Genomic DNA, 26,204 nt, shown 5'->3' with positions numbered 1-26,204 from the left:
GCGAAACCGTTTTCATATTTGCCTCTTATAAGAGATCCACTCATCCATCTTATTCAGGTGAACACTGTTGGTGTTTACTAACAGGGATCAAGCTAATATTTCATCATATTAAACAGCTAAAATAATATATCTCATGCTTCTTTTTGGTGGTACTCAAAACACATTATAATGATCCTTTTAGTCCACAGATGAAACAACCATTACTATACAGTGATATTCACTTAGACATTTATGTCTAGGGTGTGAGGACATGGAAGGAAAGTGGAGGGAAAATGGTGCACCCACTGAATCACGAACTGGCTCTCGTGCAATCACGGGCAACGTGAAGTCAGCCGTCTCCTTGGTTACCTTTGACGTCACATGGCCCAGCCTTGTCTCGGCTCCTGGGGCTGGTCTGATTGGAGGGAAACCCCGTGGATTAGCCCTACTGCCCGTGAGAATCAGCTGTGAGCCGCGGTTAGCTTAGCTCCGACAGGACCATCGTTATTGCCCGACACTCAGGTAAGAGATTTACACCAGATCCGGATAAATCGTCCGGTCCGGGGAGGCACAGACTGCGTTTTATTCACAGAAATTCAAATGGCAATGGCCGAAAGACGGCACGAGACTGAGTAGCTGAAGACGCTAACGTGCTGAAAATGAACAATAAGCTTTTTGCTTGGCAGATCTAGGCCGCCCCTTTTTGTTTCCTGCTTCTGGTGGGTTATCTAGTGTGTTCGAGCTTACAATGGAAATGCATCACTTTTGCCAAAAATCTCTGGACATACCTTTGTTTGATCGTCAATAGTAGCCTTCTACGGGCGACCTTATTTAAAATATGGTTAGCGATCATTTCAGTGTATTTTTAGTTAAACGGATCGTGGTGCTGAAACAAGCCCTTTTGCCTGTCTGTTCTCTATACTATTAATTCAACTAGCTTTGCTTAGTCCTCTCATTGTTAACATATTTAACGTTACTCTAAGGAAGCTTTATTTATCTTTGTTTCGGGTTGTTTCGACCCGCTTGACAATCCGTCCATTTGCTTATCGTCCTGTACTATCACTGCACAGAACTTGTGTAAATGGTTATTGAACGCGCTGGTGGTGTTTTGACATTACAGATAGTAGCGAGCAGCCGCAGGCTTCTTTGCTGTGAGGTCAGTCGGCCATGGAGATGGGCAGGGCAGAACTGTCTTCACCTTCTGGATTTTAGCCGTCAAGCTAACTTCGTTTTAACGTCAAAGCAGGGTAATGACTTTTTAGCGTTGCCTTATTGCGTGATCGTGTTTAATTGGCAGCATTGTTATTTGTATGTACTGCAGAAAGTCTCAAGCAAGCCACCGACTGTCTAATGCACTTAAGCGATCCTCGGAGTAGGCGACAAGAACTAATGTTTTGGTATTTTTCTGTCCTGGCACGTTGAAGCAACTTAAATATTAATATGAAAAGCGCGTGAATGGGTAACTATGGGAACTGGGCGTGGTTGGCGAGAAATGCACATCCGCATATTTCCTCGCACTGTAATGCCACCCAGGAGGGCAAATACTTCTAGCATAACCGATTTTTTTTGCTTTGTGCAAGACTGACACCTGGGAATTCTTTGATCAACTTGTAGAATCTGGGTAATTTTTTTATATTACCCTAAATTCTTTCCATATTTTAGATGGAAATAAGGTTGCTCAGAGATAGCATGGTCTGATTAATAAAACTTGTTTTACACTAGTCTTGTATAAATTATGTCTGTCTATATGAAAACAGTAGAACACATTAAGCAATAAGGTTCCCACGGTCATGGAAAACCTGAAAATATCAGGGAATTTTTAAATTGGGATTTCCAGACCTGGAAAGTCATTGAAATTGCTGAAATCTTTAAAGTCATGGCAGTTTCTGATAAAGTGAATATTATTTTTTTTTCTAGTTTCAGTATTATATTTCGATATTAAATATACCGAATCAGCAAACATTTGCTGTTTTGTAGAGTAAAACTTGCTCACTAATAGAGGTCGACCAATAGTGGTTTATGCAGATACCGATAACTAAGGTGGTGGAAAATGTAGATAACTGATTAATCAGCTGATAGTTTAAAAAAAAATCGATTTCTAGAATGTTACAAAATGTTCTTAGTCTTTTCTTATGAGCACAGACATAGGGCACAGCAAGAGTCCAAAAGAATAAAATCCCACATGCAGTTTATTTTTCAACCAAAATCCTAATAACCAGAAAAAAATAATAATCATTTGGTGGATAATTCAGGACTTTTAACTAGAGCCCGACCAATATGGGATTTTTGAGACGATACTGATTTTAGAGGGGGAAATTCACCGATTACTGATATGGTGGCTGATATAGTTAATTTTTGAGCTGGAAAGAAAACAGACTTTTTCTATGTGGATTTTGCACTGATATGACTATGCAAAGGTACTCAGAAGGCTGCTTTCTTAAAAAAAAAAAAAATTATCAAAGAATATTTGACATTATTATTATTATACATTGTCAACAAATTCTAGAAATGAACACTGAGAAAATAAAGAATAAATAAAAATGCAACAGTTAGCTAAATAAACATCAGTATTGTATGTTCAGTATCAGTCAGTTGCTGACCATTTAAATAAAGATTAAATTACAATTATAGCTAAATAAAAATCAGTACTGTATGTTTAGTATCAGTCAATGGCTGACTATTTAAATAAAGAATAAATTTAAATTAAATAAATAGCTAACTAAACATCAGTACTGTTTAGTATCAGTCAAATGCTGACTATTTTAACTCTGTCAGTCAGTTAGGGGCAGGTTGTAAAACAAGAAGCATTTACACCTGCCGAGTCAAGAGATAAACAGCAGCAGCAGTGTTACACCTTATTCTGCTATACAAGTTCAGGGGAAACTTTCAACGGTGGAAAACCATACTTTTAAATAGTACATTTTGTTAATGAAACGACTGGAATTGTTTGGTTTGAAGGGGGTACCAAACGACGAATCCTGAACAAAACAGTTTGCTGAATACATGTTTACACATTCGTTTCCACTCAGCTGATAAGGTATGAAAGTAGCTACGTGGTTAGCTAATTAGCCATAAGCTTGTTGTCAAGGAGAGTAAAAGATGGACATTGTTTATTTACTTTAATGCATTGCGTCTCACCAACTAGGTAACAACGTAGCGTGAAATCAACACTCAACAGACACAATCCACCACTGCACCATTGTCTGCTGAGCTGCAAAAAGTTGCCGTGATGCTGACCTTTCAATCTGCTACACTACTGACTGCACTGACAAACTATAGCTGGCTTACATAGCAAACAGATGTGATTAAAATAAGTGACGTGGTTGTTAGGGACAGGGTTAAAGTTATATTAGTTATATTGAAAATGGAAAATGATGGGGTCATTGTTTAATAACTTTCCAGTATGTATTTCTTAAACTAGTTAGCAACTTACCATGAAGACACCACTTAACACCGTACTGTCTGCAGAATCACCGTCAGCTCAGCTCTGTAAACAGTGGAGTCAGAGAGCACTCTGCTGGACAAACTACCTTATGACACCAATTGAAAATCACCCCAAGCATTGTTTTCTGCATTATATGTTCTGACAAAAAAAAAAAGTTTTCATATCCGCACGTATCGGAAAACATATATTCCGATACGATATATCTGTGAAAGGCTAATATCGGCTGATAATATCGGCATACCTATAAATCGGTCGGGCACTACTTTTAACAAGTCTGAAACACACCCGTGACTCTTATGTTGAAATGACGGGGACTTGGCTCTGTTAAAATGCTCTATAGTTAAATAGGCTATTTACCAAATTAAACTTTTTATAGCCATTTAGCAAGTAAATGGATTTGTATACAGATTTTGAGGCCGCTGTTATACTGTAGAACCAAGCCGTTCTAGCTGTAGAATCCATCAGCACCGGCCACAGAGGAACAAGTAGGAATACAAATAATAATAATAAAAAAAACTCATCAACTATCAGCATAGATTTTTGCAGAAAACCAATAGTTCCAAAAAGCAACTATCAGCACCGATTAATCGGTAAAACTGATATATCAGTCTAGCTCTACTTGCAAGCATAGTGATCTCTGATTTGTGATTTTATCATTCTTTCGAGTCAGTGAATAGGTCAAAACTAGGGATGCACTGATCCGATACATGGATCGATATACTGACGTTTTTAGATGGATCGGGTATCGGTCCGACGAGCCCAATCCAAATCCGATACTGTGTGTTAGTCATGTTCGTTTCTGTCAAGCTCCAAAAATGACATAAAAGAATCATAAAAACACCATTGAAGTAGTTAATGACTCATGCATTTTATTCAAAACCACTTGAAGATGTGCCATAGCTCTGTGAATCACAAAAGGCTGTGTTTAATAAGTAAATATATAATATGCACGTGCAGCGCCAGCGCATTATTGAATGGCACTGCACTGTTTACACACACACTTGCGGCTATTTTTAGCCTTCGCGTTGCGCAACGTTTGATCATAGACATTTGATCAACATCACGAACAACATCTCAGATGTAGATGCTCAGTAGTTCGGTTCACTTATAATATGCATTTATAATGGTGCCGGAGGTGTATTTTAAACTACTGTGAACTTGCTTACAAACAGACAAATACAGGATTTCCTGGAGAGTTCAGAATGTCAAAATAAAAGCCAGAGGGTTTTAAAGTTAAAGGTGCACGATTGAAATATATTACTGTTGTATTTAAAATTCTAAAAATCAATAATAATAATAATAATGTAATTATTATTATTATTATTATTGTTTACAAATTATAACAATATTTAAGTTTAATGGGTTCCAAAAAATAACTGTGAATGAAATGTGAACTGATATCTTACAACTAAATTGAACAAAAAAGAGATCTGAATCCTTTAAAGTCCAGATACAAGTTGAATGTTGAATGAAAAACTGCCTTTTCTACTGAACACTTAGACTGGAATTACTGTTAATTTTGCTGCAGCATTATGCAGTAGACTAGATAACAATAAAGTTTTTCTTAATAGTTTGTACATTTATATTGAAATAATGTGTAGTTAGAGGTTTGTGTTTCTTTACATATAATTAGCATCACTCAGTGAGGTATAAATATTCTAAACTGATTATGAAAAAAACAACACTGGGATTGGATCGGTATCAGCCGATACTGAGATTTCAGATATCGGAAGAGAAAAAGTGGTATCGGTGCATCCCTAGTCAAAACAGTTCACAGATCGGTTTAAAAGATTAATTAACAAATTGGTCTGAATCCAAATGATTTTTAAAAATCTGTATCAACTAATTACAAATTATTGGAAATAGAATGGAAAAGTCATGGAATTTAATTGGTCAAAAAAGAGTGGAAACACTGAAGCAATTGATAATTACAGTCAGAAGAGTGCCACTGCAGCATTTAAACATTCTGCATGATGGCTGCGGATGACTATATTCATTGATTTATTGGTGTGGATTTTTTTTCATCACTTCTGCAAGGATGATTGTCCAGTTTTGTTTTGTTTCTGTTCTATTCAGTGGTGGACTTGCTTATAATCAGTAGTCTCCCTCATATAGTATCATGACACCACACAAATGTCCAGAGGAAGACTGATCTGAAACAAGAGAAATACAGTGCGAATTATGATGAACTTGACCATACCTGGTGATTTAGTTTTTTTCTTTTTTTAAAAAACTTGGACACTAGACTAAGATCATGGAAAGCTGTTTATTACTTTAAATCTGTTTTGGAAATGCAGTTTGATAGAAAAGTATTCCTATTGCAATATCCAGGAATTTTTAAAGTATGGTTTTCCAGGCCTCGAATATATATTATTCTCCTGAAAATGAGTTAAATTTCAAAAAGTTATGGAAATTTCTTTTGTGAATAGACATTTTTCTTGTTTAGTATTTCATTATATTAAATTGTTCTTTAAGTGCAAACTCTATAAACTTATTTAAAAAAAATGCTTATCAGGTAATCTGAAGGACTGAAAAAATATAATGGAAATGAAAATGAATTGGTTGAAATGTGTGGGAACCCTGGAGACAGTAGATAGATGGCTTGGTTGGCTAAATTTAAAAGGAAAAGGAATTTATTTTTGTAGTCCTGATGCCTTGCATGACTTTTTGTGACATTAAAACTCTGTAAGCGGGTTACTAGTTTAACCCATTATAATAAATCAAAATGAGTGTCTAATTGAACTCTGTAACCCTGAAATCCAACTCATCCTTTTCAGCACTGAGCAGCCATGGACAAGAGCGAGCTAGTGCAGAAAGCCAAGCTGGCCGAGCAGGCAGAGCGCTATGATGACATGGCTGCCGCTATGAAGGCTGTCACTGAGGGTGACATTGAACTGTCTAACGAAGAACGCAACCTGCTCTCAGTGGCTTACAAGAATGTGGTGGGTGCCCGCCGCTCCTCCTGGAGAGTGGTCTCCAGCATCGAGCAGAAGACGGAGGGCAGTGACAAGAAGCAGCAAATGGTCAAGGAATATCGGGAAAAGATCGAGAAAGAGTTGAAGGAGATCTGCAATGACGTACTGGTAAGAATCTCCATTTTATACATGGATGAATTCCAGTCTGATGGGCAAAGCATTTGGATTCCATATCTTGCGTTGTAACCCAGAGATACGGTGTGTATGCTGGGACATCAGTCCCTGAAGGTCATTCGTTGTTCAACACCTGAATAAATATGAGCATAAAGCTCAACACCGATGGATAACTGAAAGCTGAAATCCTCTGCTCTTGTCCCCGTTTCTTTATTCCTAGGGCTAGTGGGTAACGTAGGTTGATAATCCTGCTTGCGTTAATTACTCATCATGAGCAAGGCCCTTTTTTAGCCAAGCCTATTAGTCCAGGCTTGATCTCATTTGTTCCAATGCATGCGCAGGTATCCTCTCACTGGGACAGTTATTGTAGGTGAGAGCCCTTGGATGATGACAGTCTTAAGGGGTCAGGGTCTATTTAACCTCAGTTTCCATCTTCATTTCAACCTGTAGAATGGCAGTTTGTCAAATATTGATTCGACTTGACAGAATGTGTGTTAGTACTGTGTTTCCTAACCATTAAGTACCCCCACAGTACCATCAGTGAGGCTCAAGTACCCCTTCATTGACACAACCAAAGATGTGTACCAAAGGCTAAATATCTTAAATAAGTATAATTTATGACGTTTTTCATCAATGCATAAATACACGTGAAATAATGTACATTAAAATTAACAGGTATATAAAATATACACCAATGATAAATGGACCAGGTAAATGATAAAATATAAGTAATCAGCACATTACATAAATATTCTAAAAATGAAAAAATATGTTTACAGCTTCTACATTATTTACTGCATTATGGCATTTAATTTAGTGTTTTTTGTGAGACAATACATGCACATATTATAAGCCGGGCGGGGGGTGTCAGCTCCACGTCCAATGCCAGTGTTTTCCAGTTGATTAATTCCACCAACGTGCTGGTTTAAGCAGCTGCAGCCACTGTGGAAAAATGACAAAAAGCTCTCATCTTATTGGTCAGTGAGTATTCATTGGAGGGGAAAAAATTTGACTGCTCTCCATCAAAAAACCCATCGGATTCTCGAATGATGGTTTCTAGGACCTGATGAGAATAGCGCCATAGGAATCCATTGTTCCAATTCAAAAACTTGTTCGGAATGAACAATCGCACCGGAAAAATCTACTTGGTGTGAATAGACCTTTAGTAGAGAACTGAAAGGAAATTAAAAGAGACATTATAAATGAAAAATGGATTGCGTGGACCTTGTCTTTGGATACTCTTTTTCTTCAAACTTTTACTCTCATAAAAAGCTAAAGGATCTCGGTGCTAAAGTTCATAAAAGATCAACCTTGGGATTTTAAGAAGGGATATCGAGATTGTACATAAAGTTTGCCATTAATCAGAAAATATATAGTTTTACCCAGCCCTAATCCCTGATATGTTTATTTTAAATTCATCATCCAATTCTTTTTCATACCCCCTGGAACCTGCTTACATTCACTGTATTAGTAGACTTCTGCCTCGTCATAATTTCAGTGCAGAATGTCCTTACATTTTTTACTTCAAGACACCATGTTGTTATCAGCAATACATTCATGTTACATATAGAGAATGTGAAAATGAGGTCAACCAAACCAGAAGTTACTTTTTATTCCTTAGATATAAATTCGGTATGGTCTAAGGTCTGTTAAAAACTTTAGTGTAAGTTGGAGGTCATACAAAGTGAGTTTGCAGCAAGCTGTGATATTTGAATTTAGGGTGAACTATTTATATGTTTAAATACAAGCAATTTTTTTCATCTGTTCATGTCTAACTGTATCATGTATTGTATAACGTTTATAGTGATGGTTTTTTTTCTTCTTTTTTTTTTTTCTTCAAGTTAACATTTATTTACTAAACTTTTTTGGCTACACTGTTAACTAAATTAAACCATTATGTTCAACCAGTGAAAGCCTTTTACTGGCAGCATCACAAGAGACATGAATTCCACTTATGTTAATCCAGCCAAAAGTCAACATATCGTGCCTCCTCTGAGTAATACACTCATTCTGAAGCTTCAACCAGAGTTTGAGGAAGTGAGAGAGGGAGCTAATTAGCTTCTAGCAGCTGCTTGGGTGGGAGAGTGGAGTCTATGTAATGAGGTGGAGGAAGTGAAGAGGCCTCCAGAGAATATAAGGATGACTGAACTCCACAGTGTGGCTGTGAACCATATATTGGAAAAGTAGATTGTTTGGCTACAGCTGGTTGTGGATGCATTCCATAGTATACCCTAATTCTACCTGTTTATTTGTGATATGACCCAGTGGGGACTTTGTGGGTGTGTAAATTCCTCGCCACAAGAGAAAGGTGCCAATTTCTTCCTGAACCCATTATGTGCTTGTCTAGCTAACGTTCGTTCGGTTACAACACACTCAAGAGCAAATGCCGTTTTGTGATCAGTGTTGTTGCCGCACCATTTTTTAATTTAGACGCGAGCTTTGGTGGATATCTGAGTGTGTTTAAATGCAAGTTTTACAGCGATAAAGTTGACAACGTGTGTGGCGGAATGACCCGCCTCTCCCTCTCGTCATCGTCTCCCTGCCTCTTAGGGACATCCTTCAGCCAGGTTCACAACGGGAGTGGGCTGGAGAGTGAGAAGATGTGCATAGTTCATAAGCCTCATTCTGACAGTGGTAGATGAAGCACACCTGATGTGAATAATGCTTCGTCACCCCTGTCTTTAAAACGCAGAGTGCACCTTCAAATCTCCATGTGTGCACACACTGGCATCCTCGAACGTCCTGGACCAGAGCGGGGAGTGTTCGTCCGAATTATATGCGACACCGGACCCGTTCCTCTAACCCCCAGCACAAGTTAGATGTGTCACTGTGGGAGAACAGCACACGTCGCGACCGATGGGCTAGAGGTTGGGCCGCTTCCCCTCACACCTACCACGGGCCTGGGAGGACAGGCCGCTGATGCCGCTGCCCCACACGCCACGGATCTAGGAGGGGAGCGCATGCGGCCGTTGGATCCTGCTCAAGCCTGGGCCACTACATGGACACACCTCCGACCTTCACTGAGTAACTGTTTCACCGCGAGGATGCCAGATCCCCTTTTGTTTTGGACACTTTCCTCCTTGGACACTTTGCCCCATTTATGAACATTTTATGTTTATTATTATTTTCTAATAAATGCCTCTCCGAGGCTTGATGCCACACCCACTGTGTCTGTCGCTTGCTCACCCTGCCACATCATGTAAATGCCTTAACCACTTTTCTTTAAGCATAAACCATAAGCATAAAATTTTTCTCCATTATCCCTTATTCGCAGTGCATGTGAACACCTTTACCTGCATTCTTACTATCTTATCTAATTTGCCCCAATGAATAACAAAGAATAACACGATTTTCTCAGATTTTTTGTCAGATTTTTCGAATAAGCTGATTTTTGGTTGTTATCAGCATATTGGTATGCATGTAAATGCACTTACTGATAGAACATTGCTGGACTGTCCAATATGCATGTGCAAACTCTAAACAAATGGCAAAAATAAAGAATTTTACCTAATCTCACAGGTGTTTCACTGTGGTGTCAGACCTATTCATTTGGACTGAATTTGTTGTCTTATCTATCTTTGTCACCATGTCACCAGTAGAAGAGCTCAAGCCAAAGTAGTGCCCAACTGTGACCAGGGCAACCTGGGACAAACTGATTTTGTGTTTGAAGGGAGGGAAAAAATTCAGTTTGTGTGCCTGTAGCATGAAAGTAGCAACTGCATGGTGCTCTGTCTTACTGCACAGGTTGAGTCACTTCTGTAATCCCATGATGACAGCTGCTGTGCTCTTGTTTTTTGGGCCACTGACTTCCAGATCTCCTCATTACAGCCAAAGAATCTGAGAATTTTTACCTTCAACAATTTAGCATGAGAATGAAATGAGAGTAAGATGCAATGGGGTAAATTCCAATGTATTATGTAACCTAATGTTCAACTACATTGAAATACAGTATTTAATGCCCTTAGATCTGCAGTTCCCAACAATGTTCACTGTTTATTAATGTTAAATTCCCACAACATCTAAGTGGCTTTTTATTAAATAGTACATTAAAGGGTTAGTTCACCCTAAAATGATAATTTACATAATTTACCCATTCTCATTTTGTTTTGAACCTGTATGACTGACTTTGTTCCATGCAGTGCTAAAGGAGGCTGATAGATTCAGTCACCATTCACTTTCATGTAATGGAAAAAAAGGTGCAATGAAAGTGAATGTGGACTGACGCTGTCAGTACATTCTGCCTAACATCTCCTTTGGTTTTCGATGGACGAAAAAAGTCATACATGTTTGGAACAACATTAGGGTAAATAAATGAGGATAAAATTGTTATATATAATGAGCTATCCCTTTATGAAATTGACCTTGCATAGTTTTACATTGTGTCATTTTTTTTCACATGACACTACACTGCATGCACAATTATTAGGCAAATGTGTATTCTGATCTTATCATTATTTCCATGTACATTTTCCAACTCCAAACCATATAAACTTGAATGCTTATTGGATTCAATCATTTTCAGGTGAAATGTATTTGTGTAATGAGGCAGGGTGTGGCGAAAGTGACTAACACCTTATATCAAGGTGTGCATAATTATTAGGCAGCTTCATTACCTCAGGTAAAATGGGCCAAAAAATAGATTTAACTGACACAAAGTCAAAAATTTTAAAATGCCTTTCAGACGGATGCAGCACTCTTGAAATAGCTAAACTATTGATGTGTGACCACCGGACAATCAAACGTTTTGTTGCGAATAGTCAACTGTGGCGCAAATTAACTCCAAAAGACTTGGAGAATTAAACGTGAAGCTACCAGGAACCCATTATCCTCCAGTGCCACCATATTCCAGAACTGCAACCTACCTGGAGTGTCCAGAAGTAGAAGGTGTCCAGTGCTCAGAGACATGGCCAAGGTCAAGAAGGCTGAAACACGACCACCATTGAATAAGATGAAGCATCAAGATTGGGCAAAGAAATACCTGAAGACAGATTTTTCAAAGGTTTTATGGACAGATGAAATGAGAGTGACTCTTGATGGACCAGATGGATGGGCCAATGGCTGGATCACTAATGGACTCAGAATCAGCTTTATTGCCAAGTATGATTACACATACAAGGAATAATCCTCTCAGCAGTCCAAATTGTCCTTTGTAGTCTTCTGATGTCTGATTTCGTAGCTGAACCAAACCAGACAGTTACTGAAGTGCAGAGGACAGACTCAATGACCGCTGAGTAGAACTGTATCAGCAGCGCCTGTGGCAGGTTGAACTTCCTCAGCTGGCAAAGGAAGTACCACCTCTGCTGGGCCTTTTTCACAATGGAGTCAATGTGTCTCCCACTTCAGGTCCTGTGAGATGTAGTGCCCAGGAACCTGAATGACTCCACTGCTGCCACAGTGCTGTTTTGAATTGTGAGGGGGTCAGTGTTGTGGTGTTCCTCCTAAAGTCCACAATCATCTCCACCGTTTTGAGCGTGTTCAGCTCAAGGTTATTTTGACTGCACCAGACAGCCAGCTGTTCAACCTCCCTTCTTTATGCAGACTCATCGTCATCTTGGATGAGGCCGATGACAGTGGTGTCGTCTGCAAACTTCAGGAGCTTGACAGAGGGGTCCTTGGCGATGCAGTCATTGGTGTAGAGGGAGAAGAGTAGTAGGGAGAGCACACATCCCTGGGGGGCACCAGTGCTGATTGTACAGGTGCTGGAAGTGAGTTTCCCCTGTCTCACAAGCTGCTGCCTGTCCGTCAGAAAGCTGGTAATCCAATGACAGATAGACATTGGAACAGAGAGTTGGTGTAATTTATTCTGGAGTATAGCTGGGATGATGGTGTTGAAAGCCGAACTGAAGTCCACAAAAAGGATCCTTGCATATGTCCCTGGTCTGTCCAGATGTTGCAGTATATGATGCAATCCCATGTTGACTGCATCATCCACAGACGTGTTTGCTCGATAAGCAAATTGAAGGGATCTAGAAAGGGTCCAGTGATTTTCTTCAGGTGTGCCAACACCAGTCTCTCAAATGATTTCATGACCACAGACTTCAGGGCGACAGGTCTGTAGTCATTAAGTCCTGTGATTTTTGGTTTCTTTGGGACAGGAATAATGATTGAGCATTTGAAGCAGCATGGGACTTCACACTGCTCCAGTGATCTATTGAAGATCTGTGTGAAGATGGGGGCCAGCTGGTTAGCACAGGATCGAAGACACGCTGGTGAGACGCCATCTGGGCTTGAAGCTTTCCTCGTCTTTTGTTTCTGAAAGACGCGGCTCACATCATCTTCACAGATCTTAAGTGCAGGTTGAGTAGCAGGAGTGGGGAGGAGGGGGGGGTTGCAGGAGGTGTTTGTGTGAAGTGAAGGTCAGAGTGGGTGTGGGGTGTGAGATTGGGCCTTTCAAATCTGCAGTAGAACACATTCAGGTCATCAGACAGTTGTTGGTCCACCACAGGGTTGGTGGTAGGAGTCCTATAAGTTGTGAGTTGTTTCATGCCACTCCACACTGATGCAGGGTCGTTAGCTGAAAACTTGTTTTTCAGCTTCTCAGAGTATCTTTTAGCCACTCTGATTCCCTTATTCAGTGTGTTCCTGGCCTGATTGTACAAGACTTTATCCCCACCCCTCTAAGCATCCTCTTTGGCCTGACGAAGCTGCCTGAGCTCTGCTGTAAACCACAGTTTGTCATTGTTGAACTTTAAATATGTCCTTGTAGGAATGCACATATCCTCACAGAAACTGATATATGATGTAACAGTATATGTGAGCTCGTCCAGGTCTGTGGCTGCAGCCTCAAAAACGCTCCAATCCGTGCAATCGAAGCAGTCTTGTAGTTCCCGCTCTGCTTCATTGGTCCATCTCTTTACATTCCTTACTACTGGCTTGGTTGATTTTAATTTCTGCCTGTAGGTTGGAAGAAGATGAACCAGACAGTGATCAGAGAGTCCCAAAGCTGCTCTAGGGACAGAGCGATATGCATCCTTTATTGTTGTGTAGCAATGATCCAGTATGTTCCTGTCTCTGGTGGAGCATGTAATGTACTGTTTGTATTTGGGCAGTTCACGTGTGAGATTTGCTTTGTTAAAATCCCCAAGAATAATAATAACTGAGTCCGGGTATTGTTGTTACATGTCTGTGATTTGATCAGCCAGCTGTTGCAGCTCGGCATTCAAACACTCGTTTGGCGCTATATACACACTCGCCAGAATAAACGAGGAAAACTCCCGCGGTGAGTAGAGAGGCTTACAGTAAATAAAGAGCGCTTCCAAATTAGGACAGCACATCCTCTTTAAAGTTGTTACATCTGTACACCAACATTCACTGATGTAAAAGCATGTTCCACCGCCTCTTGTTTTCCCCGTTAACTCCGCGATATGATCCGCTCTGAACAGCTGGAAGCCGGCAGATGTAACGCGCTGTCCGGAATGGCTTCACTCAGCCAGGTTTCTGTGAAGCACAAGGCAGCAGAGGTTGAAAAGTCCTTGTTTGTGCGGGTGAGATGTAGTTCGTCTGTTTTGTTAGGAAGAGAGTGGAGATTCGCAAGATGAATGCTCGGCAGCGTTGTTCAAAAGCCCCGCCGACGGAGTTTGACCAGCGCACCGGCTCGTCTTCCTCGCCTTCATCTCCTGAACAACAAAGTCGCACCTCCAACTAAAATGTCTAGCAAAACGTCTGAATATTCAAAAACCGGGAAAAGACTATCTGGTATAAGCTGTCGAATGTTCAGCAGTTCGTCTCTGGTAAAACTGACTGGAAAAAGATTACTAAACACAGGATAAACAAACAAAAACAACAAAACAATAGGAGCGCTCCACACCGAGGTGGCCATCCGCGGCGCCATCATGATGTATATAAGCACTACTTCGAGTCAGGTGCCAGCAAGGTGAAGGAGGGGGTACTGGTATGGGCTGCTATCATTAAGGATGAGGTAGTTGGACCTTTTTGAGTTGAAGATGGACTGAAACTCAACTCCCAAACCTACTTCCTGTTTCTGGAAAGTACTTTCTTCAAGCATTGGTACAGGAAGAAGTCCTCAGCATTCAAGAAGGCCATGATCTTTATGCTGGCAGTGCTCCATCACATGCATCCAAGTACTCCACTGCTTGGCTAGCCAGCAAGGGCCTCAAATATGCCCAAATAATTATTTGGCCCCATCCTCACCTGACTTCAATCCTACTGAGAACATGTGGGCCCTTCTCAAATGTGAGATTTATAGTGAGGGAAGACAATACACCTCTTTGAACAGCATTTGGGAGGCTGTGGTTGCTGTTTCAGCAAAAGTTGATCGTGAACAGATCAAGAAACTGACAGACTCCATGGATGGAAGGCTCATGGCAGTTATTGAAAAGAAGGGTGGCTATACTGGTCACTGAATATTTTTGAAAGGCCAAAAATGTTATTTAATTGTCATTTTGCGTTACTTATTTGTTGCACTTACTCTAAAAATTTAGAATAAAAATTGAGTTGGGAGAAATTCTTTTTGTAATTTAGTTGCCTAATAATTGTGCACATTTATCCAATTGAGAAAGACAAAACTCACTTTCCTTTTTTTTAAACATTCAGGTTTGAGGTTCAATAACATTTTGGATTGACTGAGAGCATTGTGTTTGTTCAACAATAAAATTAATCCTGAGGAATGCAGTTTGCCTAATAATTGTGAACGCAGTGTAATTGACAGGGGGACATCAGTGGAAATTGGAAAAAGTCACACTTTACTATCACTCTGTCTGCAAATGCAAAGTTGAAAACAGGTCACCCCACACAAGCTGCTATGATCTCCCATCTACAAGTCTTCACTTGTAACAAAGAGGATGGGGAGGCAGATGGTTATGCAAACCCATAACTGTCTATCTGTCAGCTAACAGTTGCTTTATGAAAAAGTGATCTCATGCAGTGCCTTGCTCCCCATTGCAAGCACAAGTAGGTCATTGGTTCATCAAGTGGCATGTGGTTTAACAAGGTTAAAGGACTAATGTGCAGTGGAATGCCTAAACTGTTCTCTTGGTTATGGAGCATGCATCTTTTGCACCTAAAAAGTCAAACATTTTTTTTTACTTTTAATAATATTAAGAAGCTCACAGACAAATGAGTAAATGAAACATTTGCTCCTGAACAATGCCTGTTAGAGAGACCTCAACAGTTATTTTCATTGAAAGGAATAATTCACCAAAAACCTCAGTCACCATTCGCTTTCATTTTATGGGAAGTCATACAGGTTTGCAATGACATGAGGTTGAGTACATGTTGACAGAAGATTCGTCAAGCATACTATCTCTTTTATAAGAATTAGTTTAATTTGTCATCTTTCCACTTTTAAAGAATATGTGGTTTGATAGGAAATCATTGGAGAGTTTAGAGATGCTTGTATTGCCATGACGACCACACGACTGTGGTTCTGTTCAGTGTGGTGGCAATCAGGCCAGTCTAGCTGTGAACGGAACCAGCAAGCTTAATGACCTAGTTCCAAAAGCACTGGCTCACACGGCGTAGTCCGTTTTCCCACTCTCCCCTTCCCTCCCCCTCCCTGCAATAGAAAGTCTCAGAAGCATCTGTGGAACTGCAGTCCTGCCACAAGCTATCAGGCTTCTGTCAACCCCAAAGGCAATCCAAGGTTGTTGTCTAAAAATTAATAGAATGCTGAAATTCTAGAAACTAGGCACACAACGGGTTCAGTAGGGACAAAATGAGAAGGGCTCTTTTGTTTACTGTAAATGGCATCTCAGTGTCTTTTCTTGACATCATTGTAGCCAAACAAGTTTTACGGAACCCTGTATCTTATCTCTTCATCTTTACTACTGTTGACTTTCTGTCCAACTCATGACTACTTCCCACTTCATACTGGAACCAGGATATGAAACAGTTTGACAAACCGCTAGTATCTGTTATTCTCTTTTGTGTGTATGTGTGTCACAGGTTCTTCTGGACAAGTATCTCATCCCCAAGGCGACCCCAGCTGAAAGTAAAGTCTTCTATCTGAAAATGAAAGGCGATTACTATCGCTACTTAGCAGAGGTGGCTGTGGGAGAGGAGAAAGCCTGTAAGCCATTTCTTTAAGTCATGATATGGAAGGTTGTCTGGGTTAAAGGGATAGTTCATCCGAAAATAAAAATTCTGTCACTTTATTTACCCTGTTGTTGTTCCAAATCTGTATGGCTGAATTCCATGGAACACAAAAGGAGATGGAAGCCACCATTCACTTTCATTGCATCTTTTTTCCATACAATTTTGACAGACTAACATTCTTCAAACATCTCCTTATGTGTTCCACTGTAGAAAGAAAGTCATACAGGTTTGTAACAACATAAGGGTGAGTAAATAAAGGCAGAATTTTGATTTTTGGGTGAACTATGCCTTTCTGTTTTGTGAGATTGAGATGGTGTCAGTCCAGCCTACACTGAAAACCCTAATAAGTTGACTTTACTCAATTGGTTGAGTAGGTCTGTGGCAATTTTTAACTAATCATTTGATCTAACTGTGGTTATTTGAGAACTGCGATTATTGTTCACTTCAAATGGCAATCAAATTTTAATGCCTAAATAAGGGAATTTTAAGCGAATATGTAAATGCTTGTGGGTTTAATCAAAGCATAACAAAGTGAAGAAATTAGAACAAATATCATACTATTAATTATATAAATTGTATAAAAAATACAAAAAAAAAAAAAAAAATATATATATATATATATATATATATATATATATATATATATATATATATATATATATATATAAAATATGTGTTCCAAAAACAACAGTGTATATGTAAAATTGCCATACTAAAGTTGACCAAATAGAGAGACATTTTAAGTATTTAGAAATATTTTGATATTTAAAACGTTTCATGTCATTCATACGTTTTGAAATATACCCCTATTTTATTATTTTAGGCTATAATTTAATTTAAAAAAATAGCTTCTTAAGGTGTATGAAGCACACATGCACCTTAAGAAATATGACAATTTATATGACATTTAATCGTGGAAGCCCTAAAGGAGACAGTTAATCTGCATAATCGCAATTATTTGTTTGTCAATTAATCGCCAGCCAGATTTCATAATCGTGACAGCACTATGATTAAGTAAACTCATTCCCTCAATTAAATGAAGTAATAGGTAGTGGCATCTCTTTTAGATTCAATTTAGATCATACTACACACACAATAACAGCAAAAAGAAAGAAGATTCAAGGTCAATCATTAAATAAATAAAATTTTCCACAAAAGTACATACAAACCTGCACTTCAGTTGCACATGCACAAGGAGAACTGAAATAAGCCAATAGTGAACAGGGTCTGACTCATAACCAAATTGGATACATATCACCCTAATGGTGACATCACACGAAACAACTATTTGCAACAAACAACATCAAAACCTCTAAGAATTCTTAACAACTATTTAAATGCCCCCATAAGTTCCCTTTGACCAAGGAAATATTATTAAAGGTGCGTTCCAATCTACCGTTAGGGTCCTCCGAAGTGGACTTCACAGGGTATTCATCCATCTTAAGGGAGATTCCAATCCAAAGGGAACATTTATGTTCAGTTGGAAGGGCACTTCAAACGACATGGGGAATAAGTGATCATTGATACATCACTTCACAGGAAGTGGAGAGGGAAATGTACCCATCAGTCATTGCGAACCAGCAGAGTACAAATATAGTGTGGCTTAAATAAACGCTAAAATACAATGAACGAAAGGGGTTTGAGACGCTGTCGTTTTGATTCAGCTTACACGTGGATGTATTATATTAATTTATATATATGGATGTAAGATTATTTATTGTAAGTTTAAATGTATTTACAAGAGTATATTGTATAATCTTACTTGAACCACGTGTCTGTGTTTGATGACATTGTAGGGTATTCCAAATGAACGAATTTTGTCAAGTGAAGTGAACTTCAACAGATATCCCGTGCTCAGTGAATAGGGTGCAGTGAACACTGCGCAGGGAGTTATAAGTATTCCCCACAGCTTCAATTTTTTTACTTGATTGTTTGAGTTATTAACACACAGTATTAAGTCAAACATATAAAAAAGGTGAAGGAACATAGATATTTAAGTTATGAGCCCAAAATTTGACACTAAAAGGAGAACTTAGAATACTTAAAAAAAAAAAATAATAAAAATAAAAAAAAAATAAAAAATGACAAGTTATGACAACTTTAGGCTTTACAGTGTAGACTAGCACCCTTAGGAGCTGTTTTTATGGTTAAATCTGGTTAACTATGTAGGCTTAAGTCAGCTGGTTAATCATGTAGGCATTTGGGCCATTTTGCATTGCTCTCAGCTGTTGTAGTGACTAATGATATCTCCGCCACCTGCCCATAAACATAGGAACTTCTGCTAAAAATTTAACCACTTCCACAAACTGTTGACATGGAGCCAAACTTGAAAGGAAGTAGTGGGGTGGAAATCTCTAAAGAGGATCTATTTTTGGGGGCGGGAGTTGTGCATTTGAGTTCCATTCATAAAAGCCTTGACTCCCTCAATGACTAATTCAGCAGTAAATGTACCACATTTTTTGCCACAAATTAGGTAACAATTGGAGTCTTGAGCAATACAGTAAATACCATATCAGCTTGCTCTGTTTACAGGCTTTTACGACATAGCTGATTCAGTCCATTAATGTGATGGGTAATAATTATTTGTAGTTCTAATTCTGTTTAAGACCCTGAAATGGTTTGCTCTCCATTGTTAGTCATGGTAGAGTCAGAAAGGAACCGGGCTGCAGTATACATAACAGGAAGAATCTTGTGGCTGCCTTCCTGTGCCAGGAGGTTGACAAGCTTTCAGGGCATGGCCCTAGGATTCTGTTGTGGGAAAGGGAGAGAGAGAAAAAAGAAAAGGAGTTCTACATTCTTCAGTTGTACAGAGGAAACGGTTAACAGTTTGATTTCCTTCCTACATTGGAACAGGTGCAGACATGTGAGTCCACCCACCTTACAGCATGAGTGAGAGCCCATGTGTGGGTGGAGCTCCAATGCTGCTTACCTGATTCCTGTTCCATCTTGTTGAGAATGAAGTGTATAATTTAATTCTTCCTTTTTATCCCCCCAAAATTGGATCCCTTTATCCAAATTTCAGCAAAAAACAAAGTTTAGTTTTTTTGTTTAACTTTTTGTAAGTCTTTTACTGACACCATTTAACTCCAGTCCTTTCATAGTCTATTACTCACCAATATTGCTTAGCTTTCAGTTTAAATTTTATGGAACCAAAAGCTCCTACATCAGTCAGACAGAGTGAAATAATTTATGTCTGCCAAAGTGTTCAAAGAGATTGAACATTGGTCTTCTACATACAAGAGTAGTGGTTAGCTGATACCAATATCTAGGCCATCAGGATGGCTGATTGCCTGTATTATGTAAATATCTGAATTATACAATTTAAACAAAAACTTGTTACACAAAATTTACTCAGAATTCACACAAATTCAGAAAATTAACTATAACAACAGAAATTATTTTGTCTATTGATGAGGCTTTTAGAGCTAAAATATGGGGAAGGATACATTTCTGTACATTATCGGCTTTGGCAAATAACAATGTCCATTTGACAGATTAAGTCAAATGGACATGGTTATTGGCCAAAGTTGATAATCTCAAAATGGCCAAATATCACTAAAGAAGATGCAATCATATCACAGCTCTTGCCATGTCACAACTACAATATATAAAATTGGTATTTTTACAAACCAGTTTGTTGCCTAACAACACTTCCATCCCAACTCATCATTCAATCACTTTGAGTTCAGGCTTAATTGAGAACATTTGCAGGTACAGTCAGGTGCAGTCAAAACAGTGATAGCCCTTTAAAGGTGCACTCAGTGATTTAAAAAAAAAAAAATGAAGTATGTCATCTTGGACTTACACTGACCCCTAGGGGCCTGGATGCAGCATTATTCAAACACAAACTTTTTCAGTTATCAATGCCATTGTAGAAATTCACTGTCCACAGTCAGCCATGATTAATTTAATCCATAAATGAAAGTGTCCAAAAACAGGGCAGTTAATGAGATTAACCAAGTAGTAGTCAAGTAGGTATAGCTGCAGGCCGGAGATCTACAAATGGGGGTTGCGCCAACTCCAAAAGGGGTCATCACTTCCACTCACGGATAAGGTTGGGGAAAGGGTTATTTAAGGGGCTCCCTATATCTTTAATGGCGATTTGGAGCGACCGCCCCTTTGCAATGCCTGCAGCTAAACCCCTCTCGTAGTAGTTTGCTGGTCTTGTGATCCTAACATGGCCACCCACATGAGGGGACCCTCTTAATGTAGAATAAACAGCATGTATAAGGTTACAAATATGACTGAAGTCTTCATATCATGTGTGGCCATGATTGTACACATATATGTTTCAAAATTAATGTTAAATACTCAAAAACTTTTTTTAATGTGGAAAAATCTACTGAGTGCACCTTAAAGGAAACAGTTTAGGTTCTAATGTGGTCTTTCCAGTCATTGGCAAACGCATACTGAAAGCGAGGCAGGGATTTGCCTTCTAGCTTGGCATGGATCTAAAAATGCCTTGTGCATTACTAATCTAAAAGCCTCATGGTTCAAAAATGTTTTTGTCTTGACTGTCACTTTGGACTCCATTCAACAATAGCTCTGCATGTTGACTCAAGTGAAATAGCAATTGCATTCATTGCAGTGGTCAGGATGACAGCAAAAGGGAGTTAGAAAATCAGTTCAACGTTGTTCCCAAGTCAGCTTTTGAAGGATTATTTTAAGACACATTCTTGAAAGTAAAGATTAAATTGCCATTAGTTGGGTAGAATGGCAAGATGCTGACAGAATTGACAGTTGTCTGTCTTAAATGTGGAACAGTTGATAGTTTATCATCATTTATGTGCTTTAGCTTCGCCCTTAAAGGCCTGGTGCTCAGCTTTGTAACAGACTTCCTCACTAAAGCCATACTCATCGCATGCTCAGGTTTATGCTTTAACGCCCCCTTCTGGAAAATTTAAAGCGGTGGAAGTGTTCAACCACGGCAGCTCAACCAGTCAATCAAGAAGACTTGGCATTTGCTGAGCTCTCTTTATGTCTCTGTTGTGGCTTGTGTCTTTGTTAAATATCATGTTGAATTTTGCTATATTTCACAATATTCTCATCTATATTTATCAAATCCTGAAAAAATTAAATTGTATTCTAACACATGTTCTCTTTCTGTCTTCAGCTATCATTGGCAATTCACAGGAGGCCTACAAGGACGCCTTTGAAATCAGTAAGTCAGAGATGCAGCCCACACACCCCATTCGTCTGGGCCTGGCTCTCAACTTCTCTGTATTCTACTACGAGATTCTCAATTCACCCGAGCAGGCCTGTAAGCTTGCCAAAACGGTAAGGATAACACACCCACACAAACGGGCTCTTTTGATAATGAACAAAATACAAGAGCACTACCCACAATTACAATATGAATAGTTAATACTGTCAAAACCCTAACATTTTTGTTACTTTTTCACCTAGGCTTTTGATGAGGCCATTGCAGAGCTTGATTCACTGAATGAAGAATCATACAAAGACAGCACATTGATCATGCAGCTACTGCGGGACAACTTGACAGTGAGTTATCTCTTTCATAGCAGTTTAAATGAAAGTGTTGAAGCCCTTTTTGATATCAGTTTTCTCACTCGCATTCAAAAAATAAAAACACTCAATTAACTTAAATAATTTGAAACTCGAACACTGCATTAGAAGTATTACCACACTGAATAACTACATAATACTATTACACATAAAAAAAAAAAGATATATATATATATATATATATATATATATATATATATATATATATATATATATATATACACACACACGCACACACACCAATAAGCCACATCATTAAAACCACCTGCCTAATGTTGTGTAGGTCAATCATCCATGTGATTATCTAATCAGCCAAGTGCAGTGCATAAAATCATGCAGATACGGGTCAGGAGCTTCAGTTAAAGTTCACATCAACTATCAGAATGGGGAAAAAATGTGATCTCAGTGATTTGGACCGTGGCATGATTGTTGGTGCCAGATGGGCTGGTTTCAGTATTTCTGTAACTGCTCATCTCCTGGGATTTTCACACACAACAGTCTCTAGAATTTACCCAGAATGGTGCCAAAAACAAAAAACATCCAGTGAGCAGCAGTTCTGTGGATGGAAATGGCTTTTTGATGAGAGAGGTCAACAGAGAATGGCCAGAATGGTTCGAACTGACAAAGTCTATGGTAACTCAGATAGCCACTCAATTGTGGTGAGAAGAAAAACATCTCAGAATGCTATTCTGAGATGCGGGTTGGCGCTGTTTTGGCGGCACAAGGGGGACCGACACAATATTAGGCTGGTGGTTTTAGTGTGTGCGTGTATGTATGTATGTGTGTGTGTGTGTGTGTGTGTGTGTGTATATATATATATATATATATATATATATATACACACATACAAAATGCTTGGACCCATTTCTAACTCTGGCTCTGGAGCTGAATGTCTGTACATCCGGTTATGGCCAACTAAAAGTAATTATGTAGTTTATACTCAAATGAATTAAATAATGTTCCATTTTACAAATTTAAATGTTTGAATGCACTGCCATGAAGTTGAGTCCAAATTTCAAGAATTGTTTCACTACATTTGTTTTATTCAACTAAATTAAGCAGCTAAAATTAAATGAATAAGAGCAGGCCATTCAGTGTTTTACTCTCCAGTCCTCTCCTTTTACAGCTGTGGACGTCAGATAACCAGGGAGACGGAGAGGACACCGAGGAGGGGCGGGAAAACTAAGTCCTGCTTTAGCCGTCCTTCCCCTGTTATTCACCTGCCATCATTCCAGCTCACCATCAACACTGAGACCACCTCATCTGCAACTTCTGTCTCTTTTAGTTATTTTACTCTCGCGCCTTCCTCGCTTTCTTCGTTCCCTGTCATTGTGGGGTTTTTTTTTCTTTTTTCTAAGGATTCGTGTAATGGGAGGTGGGTGGGAGGGGTTAAATGAAGGGTGGGAGGGATTTTGGATCTGTTTGGGGCGGGGAATGGGAGGGGAGGAGGTTTGTGTGCTGTTAAACTTGTTTTCTCCTTGGGGAGCTCTAGGTTGTCGCATTAGCGTGGAAGAATGCGGGTAAGGGCAAGTACTCAGCTCATGCAAAGTTGCAAGTTAAATCCTTTGTTATTCGTATGCTGTGTGTAAATCTCTGTCAGGAAGTCTGTGCATTTGCCATAGTCATGATGTACACCTTCAGTTTAGCGTCTACATTATAAGCAGCCCTTGTCTTAGGGAGGTGGGGATAGCAGTGCTAGTATATAGGTAGGAAAGACGCAACAGCAGCATCACACGCATCATACAGGGAACTGCTCATTAGCACTTCCTGTAAAATGATGTGCAAAAAAATGAAAAGGTTACATTCCATGTATTGTCACTTTTAAGTTTTCTTATTCCAGGCATTTGGTAACCTGCAAATTACATTTACTTATTCCCTATTAATTACGAGGTATAGAGGACCCTAAGAACAAAGAGCACATACGTTTGATGCTGTTACCGTATGACTGTACAAGCAGAGTGGTAGGAAATACCAGTGTGATTTAGTTATTACTTTCTCCAGTAATGGTTTGTTTTTGTTTATTTCCAATTTCCTTTTTCTTTTGATACTTGCCTAAATTGCATGTGGCTATGAAGTAGTTAATATGGGGAGGAAAGGGAGTATACTGTCGGGCTGGCTAGCTTTGTGTCATGTCTCTGGAATTTTCATACAGAACACCCAAGCATAAATGTTGTTTGGAGGGAAAATATGTAATTTCATGTAAGTGGAATAAAAAAATAATTTAACAATGTTATGTTTTTTTTCTTCTTCTTTGTTTCTAACTAACATCCTAACAGTTGAGGGTTATGTGTGTCCACATTAGAGTATGGTGTGATATTTTAACCTTCAGAAAAGAAACCATAACAAATCAGCAGAATAGAATGTGTCAGGGAAAGAACCAAGGCTTGCGGATTGGGTTCTTTTAAGAAGAGTTGCGAACCCAGAAGTCTGTTTTGAGAACCCAAAGATCAATAATGTCAGCAACAATTTATCTTTATCATTGGAAAGCATCACACACTTTTTTTGTGATTTTTACTTCTATTACAAAATCTTACATTTGTAATTATATTGTAATTTGTCATTAAATTGCATCTGAAGACATGGATTTAACCACTGGAGTCTTGTGGGCTACTTTTATGCTGCCTTTGTGATTTTGTAGCTTCAAAGTTCTAACCAACATTTACTTGCATTGTATGGACCTACAAAGCTGAGTGAAGAAAACTGAGAAATGGCCAATTTGACTGTTTTACAGTAAGTTGGAGAGAGTTGCTGACAAGATTTGTTTTTTTTTTTTTCTGTGAAAACGTATTAAAAAGAAGTGTAACTCAACGAGAGATACTTTGAGATGGATTCTTAGAGATTGCTATTGCGTTTCCTTTGTCCAAGACAATTCATGGCCCTTAGGTATGTAGGATTTGTGAAACAATGTTAGTGTCTTGAAACTTGATTCCGTTTAGTAACCTTAATCCTCGTACTCTTGGAAGGTAAATAAAAATCAACATGTGTACACTTATTCACCAGTTTCAGGGAAACTTGAGTGGTATAGATGCGTTTATTGTAAATATTCATGATTTTAATGATGTAATAAAACAAAACAATCTGGTGATTGGAATTTAGCAGAAAGCAAAGCACAGTAACTGTCCATTGTATGCACAAAGCCTAACAAAAACTCAAAATTCTGTCATCATATACATATCCTTATGTTGTTACAAACCCATATGACTTTCTTCTACTGAACACAAAGTCAATGTTAGGCAGAATGTTAGCCTTAGATACCATCATTTGCAGAGTTGGGAAGTAACGGTATACATGTAACGGGATTACGTACTTAAACACAAAATATAAGTAACTGTATTACACTACAATTACAATTTAAATCATTGGTAATTAGAATACAGTTACATTCAAAAAGTATTTTGATTACTGAAGAGATTACTTTGCATTTTATTGTCATTTATTTTGTTTAATATTTAGTCCTTTCAGATGGAAAACATTTATACATATAAATGATGCGATCCAAAGTGCATTTGAACAGCGGTGAAACACTTTCTTATGATGTGTTACATTCATACGAGCAGACAGAGAAGTAAGTGTGAAGTAAGTTTGGAGCAGAAGAAATAGAAATAAACCTTGTGTAAATTGTCAGCTTTACGCTAAGCTAAAATGCTATTTCTAGCCATTTTACATGCATGTTACCAGTCACGATCATATTTTTTTAACAAGAAAATTCTCGTTGGATCATAATTTCTTTTTTTCTAGTAAGACCTTTGATATTAGGGCAAAAATCATATTCTTGATAATAATTTTTGTATTGTTTTCCTGTAAAAATATCTACAAATCCTTAAAACAAGATCAATTTGATTTATCTTGTTTTAGAAACAACACTGCATAAGATATTTAGGTGTTTCAGAGAATGTATTTTTAACATGTGTATTTTGTCTTACTGTACTGGCAGAGTTTTTATAGTCAAAACAAGTGAAAAATCTACCAGTGCTGAAGAAGAAATCCAAAGAATTTAGAATACGTTACGGAGTAATCTAATGGAATACATTACAAATGACATTTTACAGCATGTATTCTGTAATCTGTAGTGGAATACATTTCAAAAGTAACCCTCCCAACCCTGATCATTT

At 38.6% G+C, this 26,204-nt stretch overlaps 1 protein-coding gene across 1 annotated transcript; it reads left to right on the top strand.

Annotated features, from left to right (window-relative positions):
• The first annotated feature begins 345 nt into the window (after nt 1-345).
• Nucleotides 346-24,322, top strand: LOC127452457 (14-3-3 protein beta/alpha-A-like). Its single transcript, XM_051717905.1, has 6 exons — nt 346-501; nt 6,202-6,507; nt 16,417-16,540; nt 21,680-21,843; nt 21,973-22,068; nt 23,219-24,322. The coding sequence occupies exons 2-6, from the start codon at nt 6,214-6,216 to the stop codon at nt 23,276-23,278; spliced, it is 738 nt and encodes a 245-aa protein (XP_051573865.1). The 5' UTR covers nt 346-501; nt 6,202-6,213; the 3' UTR covers nt 23,279-24,322.
• The last annotated feature ends 1,882 nt before the right edge of the window (nt 24,323-26,204 follow it).

This window comes from Myxocyprinus asiaticus, chromosome 15 (genome assembly GCF_019703515.2).
Source record: "Myxocyprinus asiaticus isolate MX2 ecotype Aquarium Trade chromosome 15, UBuf_Myxa_2, whole genome shotgun sequence".
NCBI classification, from domain to species: domain Eukaryota; kingdom Metazoa; phylum Chordata; class Actinopteri; order Cypriniformes; family Catostomidae; genus Myxocyprinus; species Myxocyprinus asiaticus.
Note: the sequence above shows the minus strand (reverse complement) of the source record. Positions and strands in the feature narration are given on the sequence as shown.

What these genes read in the sequence shown, in the direction of transcription:
- LOC127452457 (XM_051717905.1), top strand. Translation starts at nt 6,214, where the DNA reads ATGGACAAGAGCGAGCTAGTGCAGAAAGCCAAGCTGGCCGAGCAGGCA. An exon ending in AGATCTGCAATGACGTACTG is followed by an intron (nt 6,508 to 16,416) that starts GTAAGAATCTCC and finishes TGTGTGTCACAG; the next exon opens with GTTCTTCTGGACAAGTATCT. An exon ending in CCTGTAAGCTTGCCAAAACG is followed by an intron (nt 21,844 to 21,972) that starts GTAAGGATAACA and finishes TTTTTCACCTAG; the next exon opens with GCTTTTGATGAGGCCATTGC.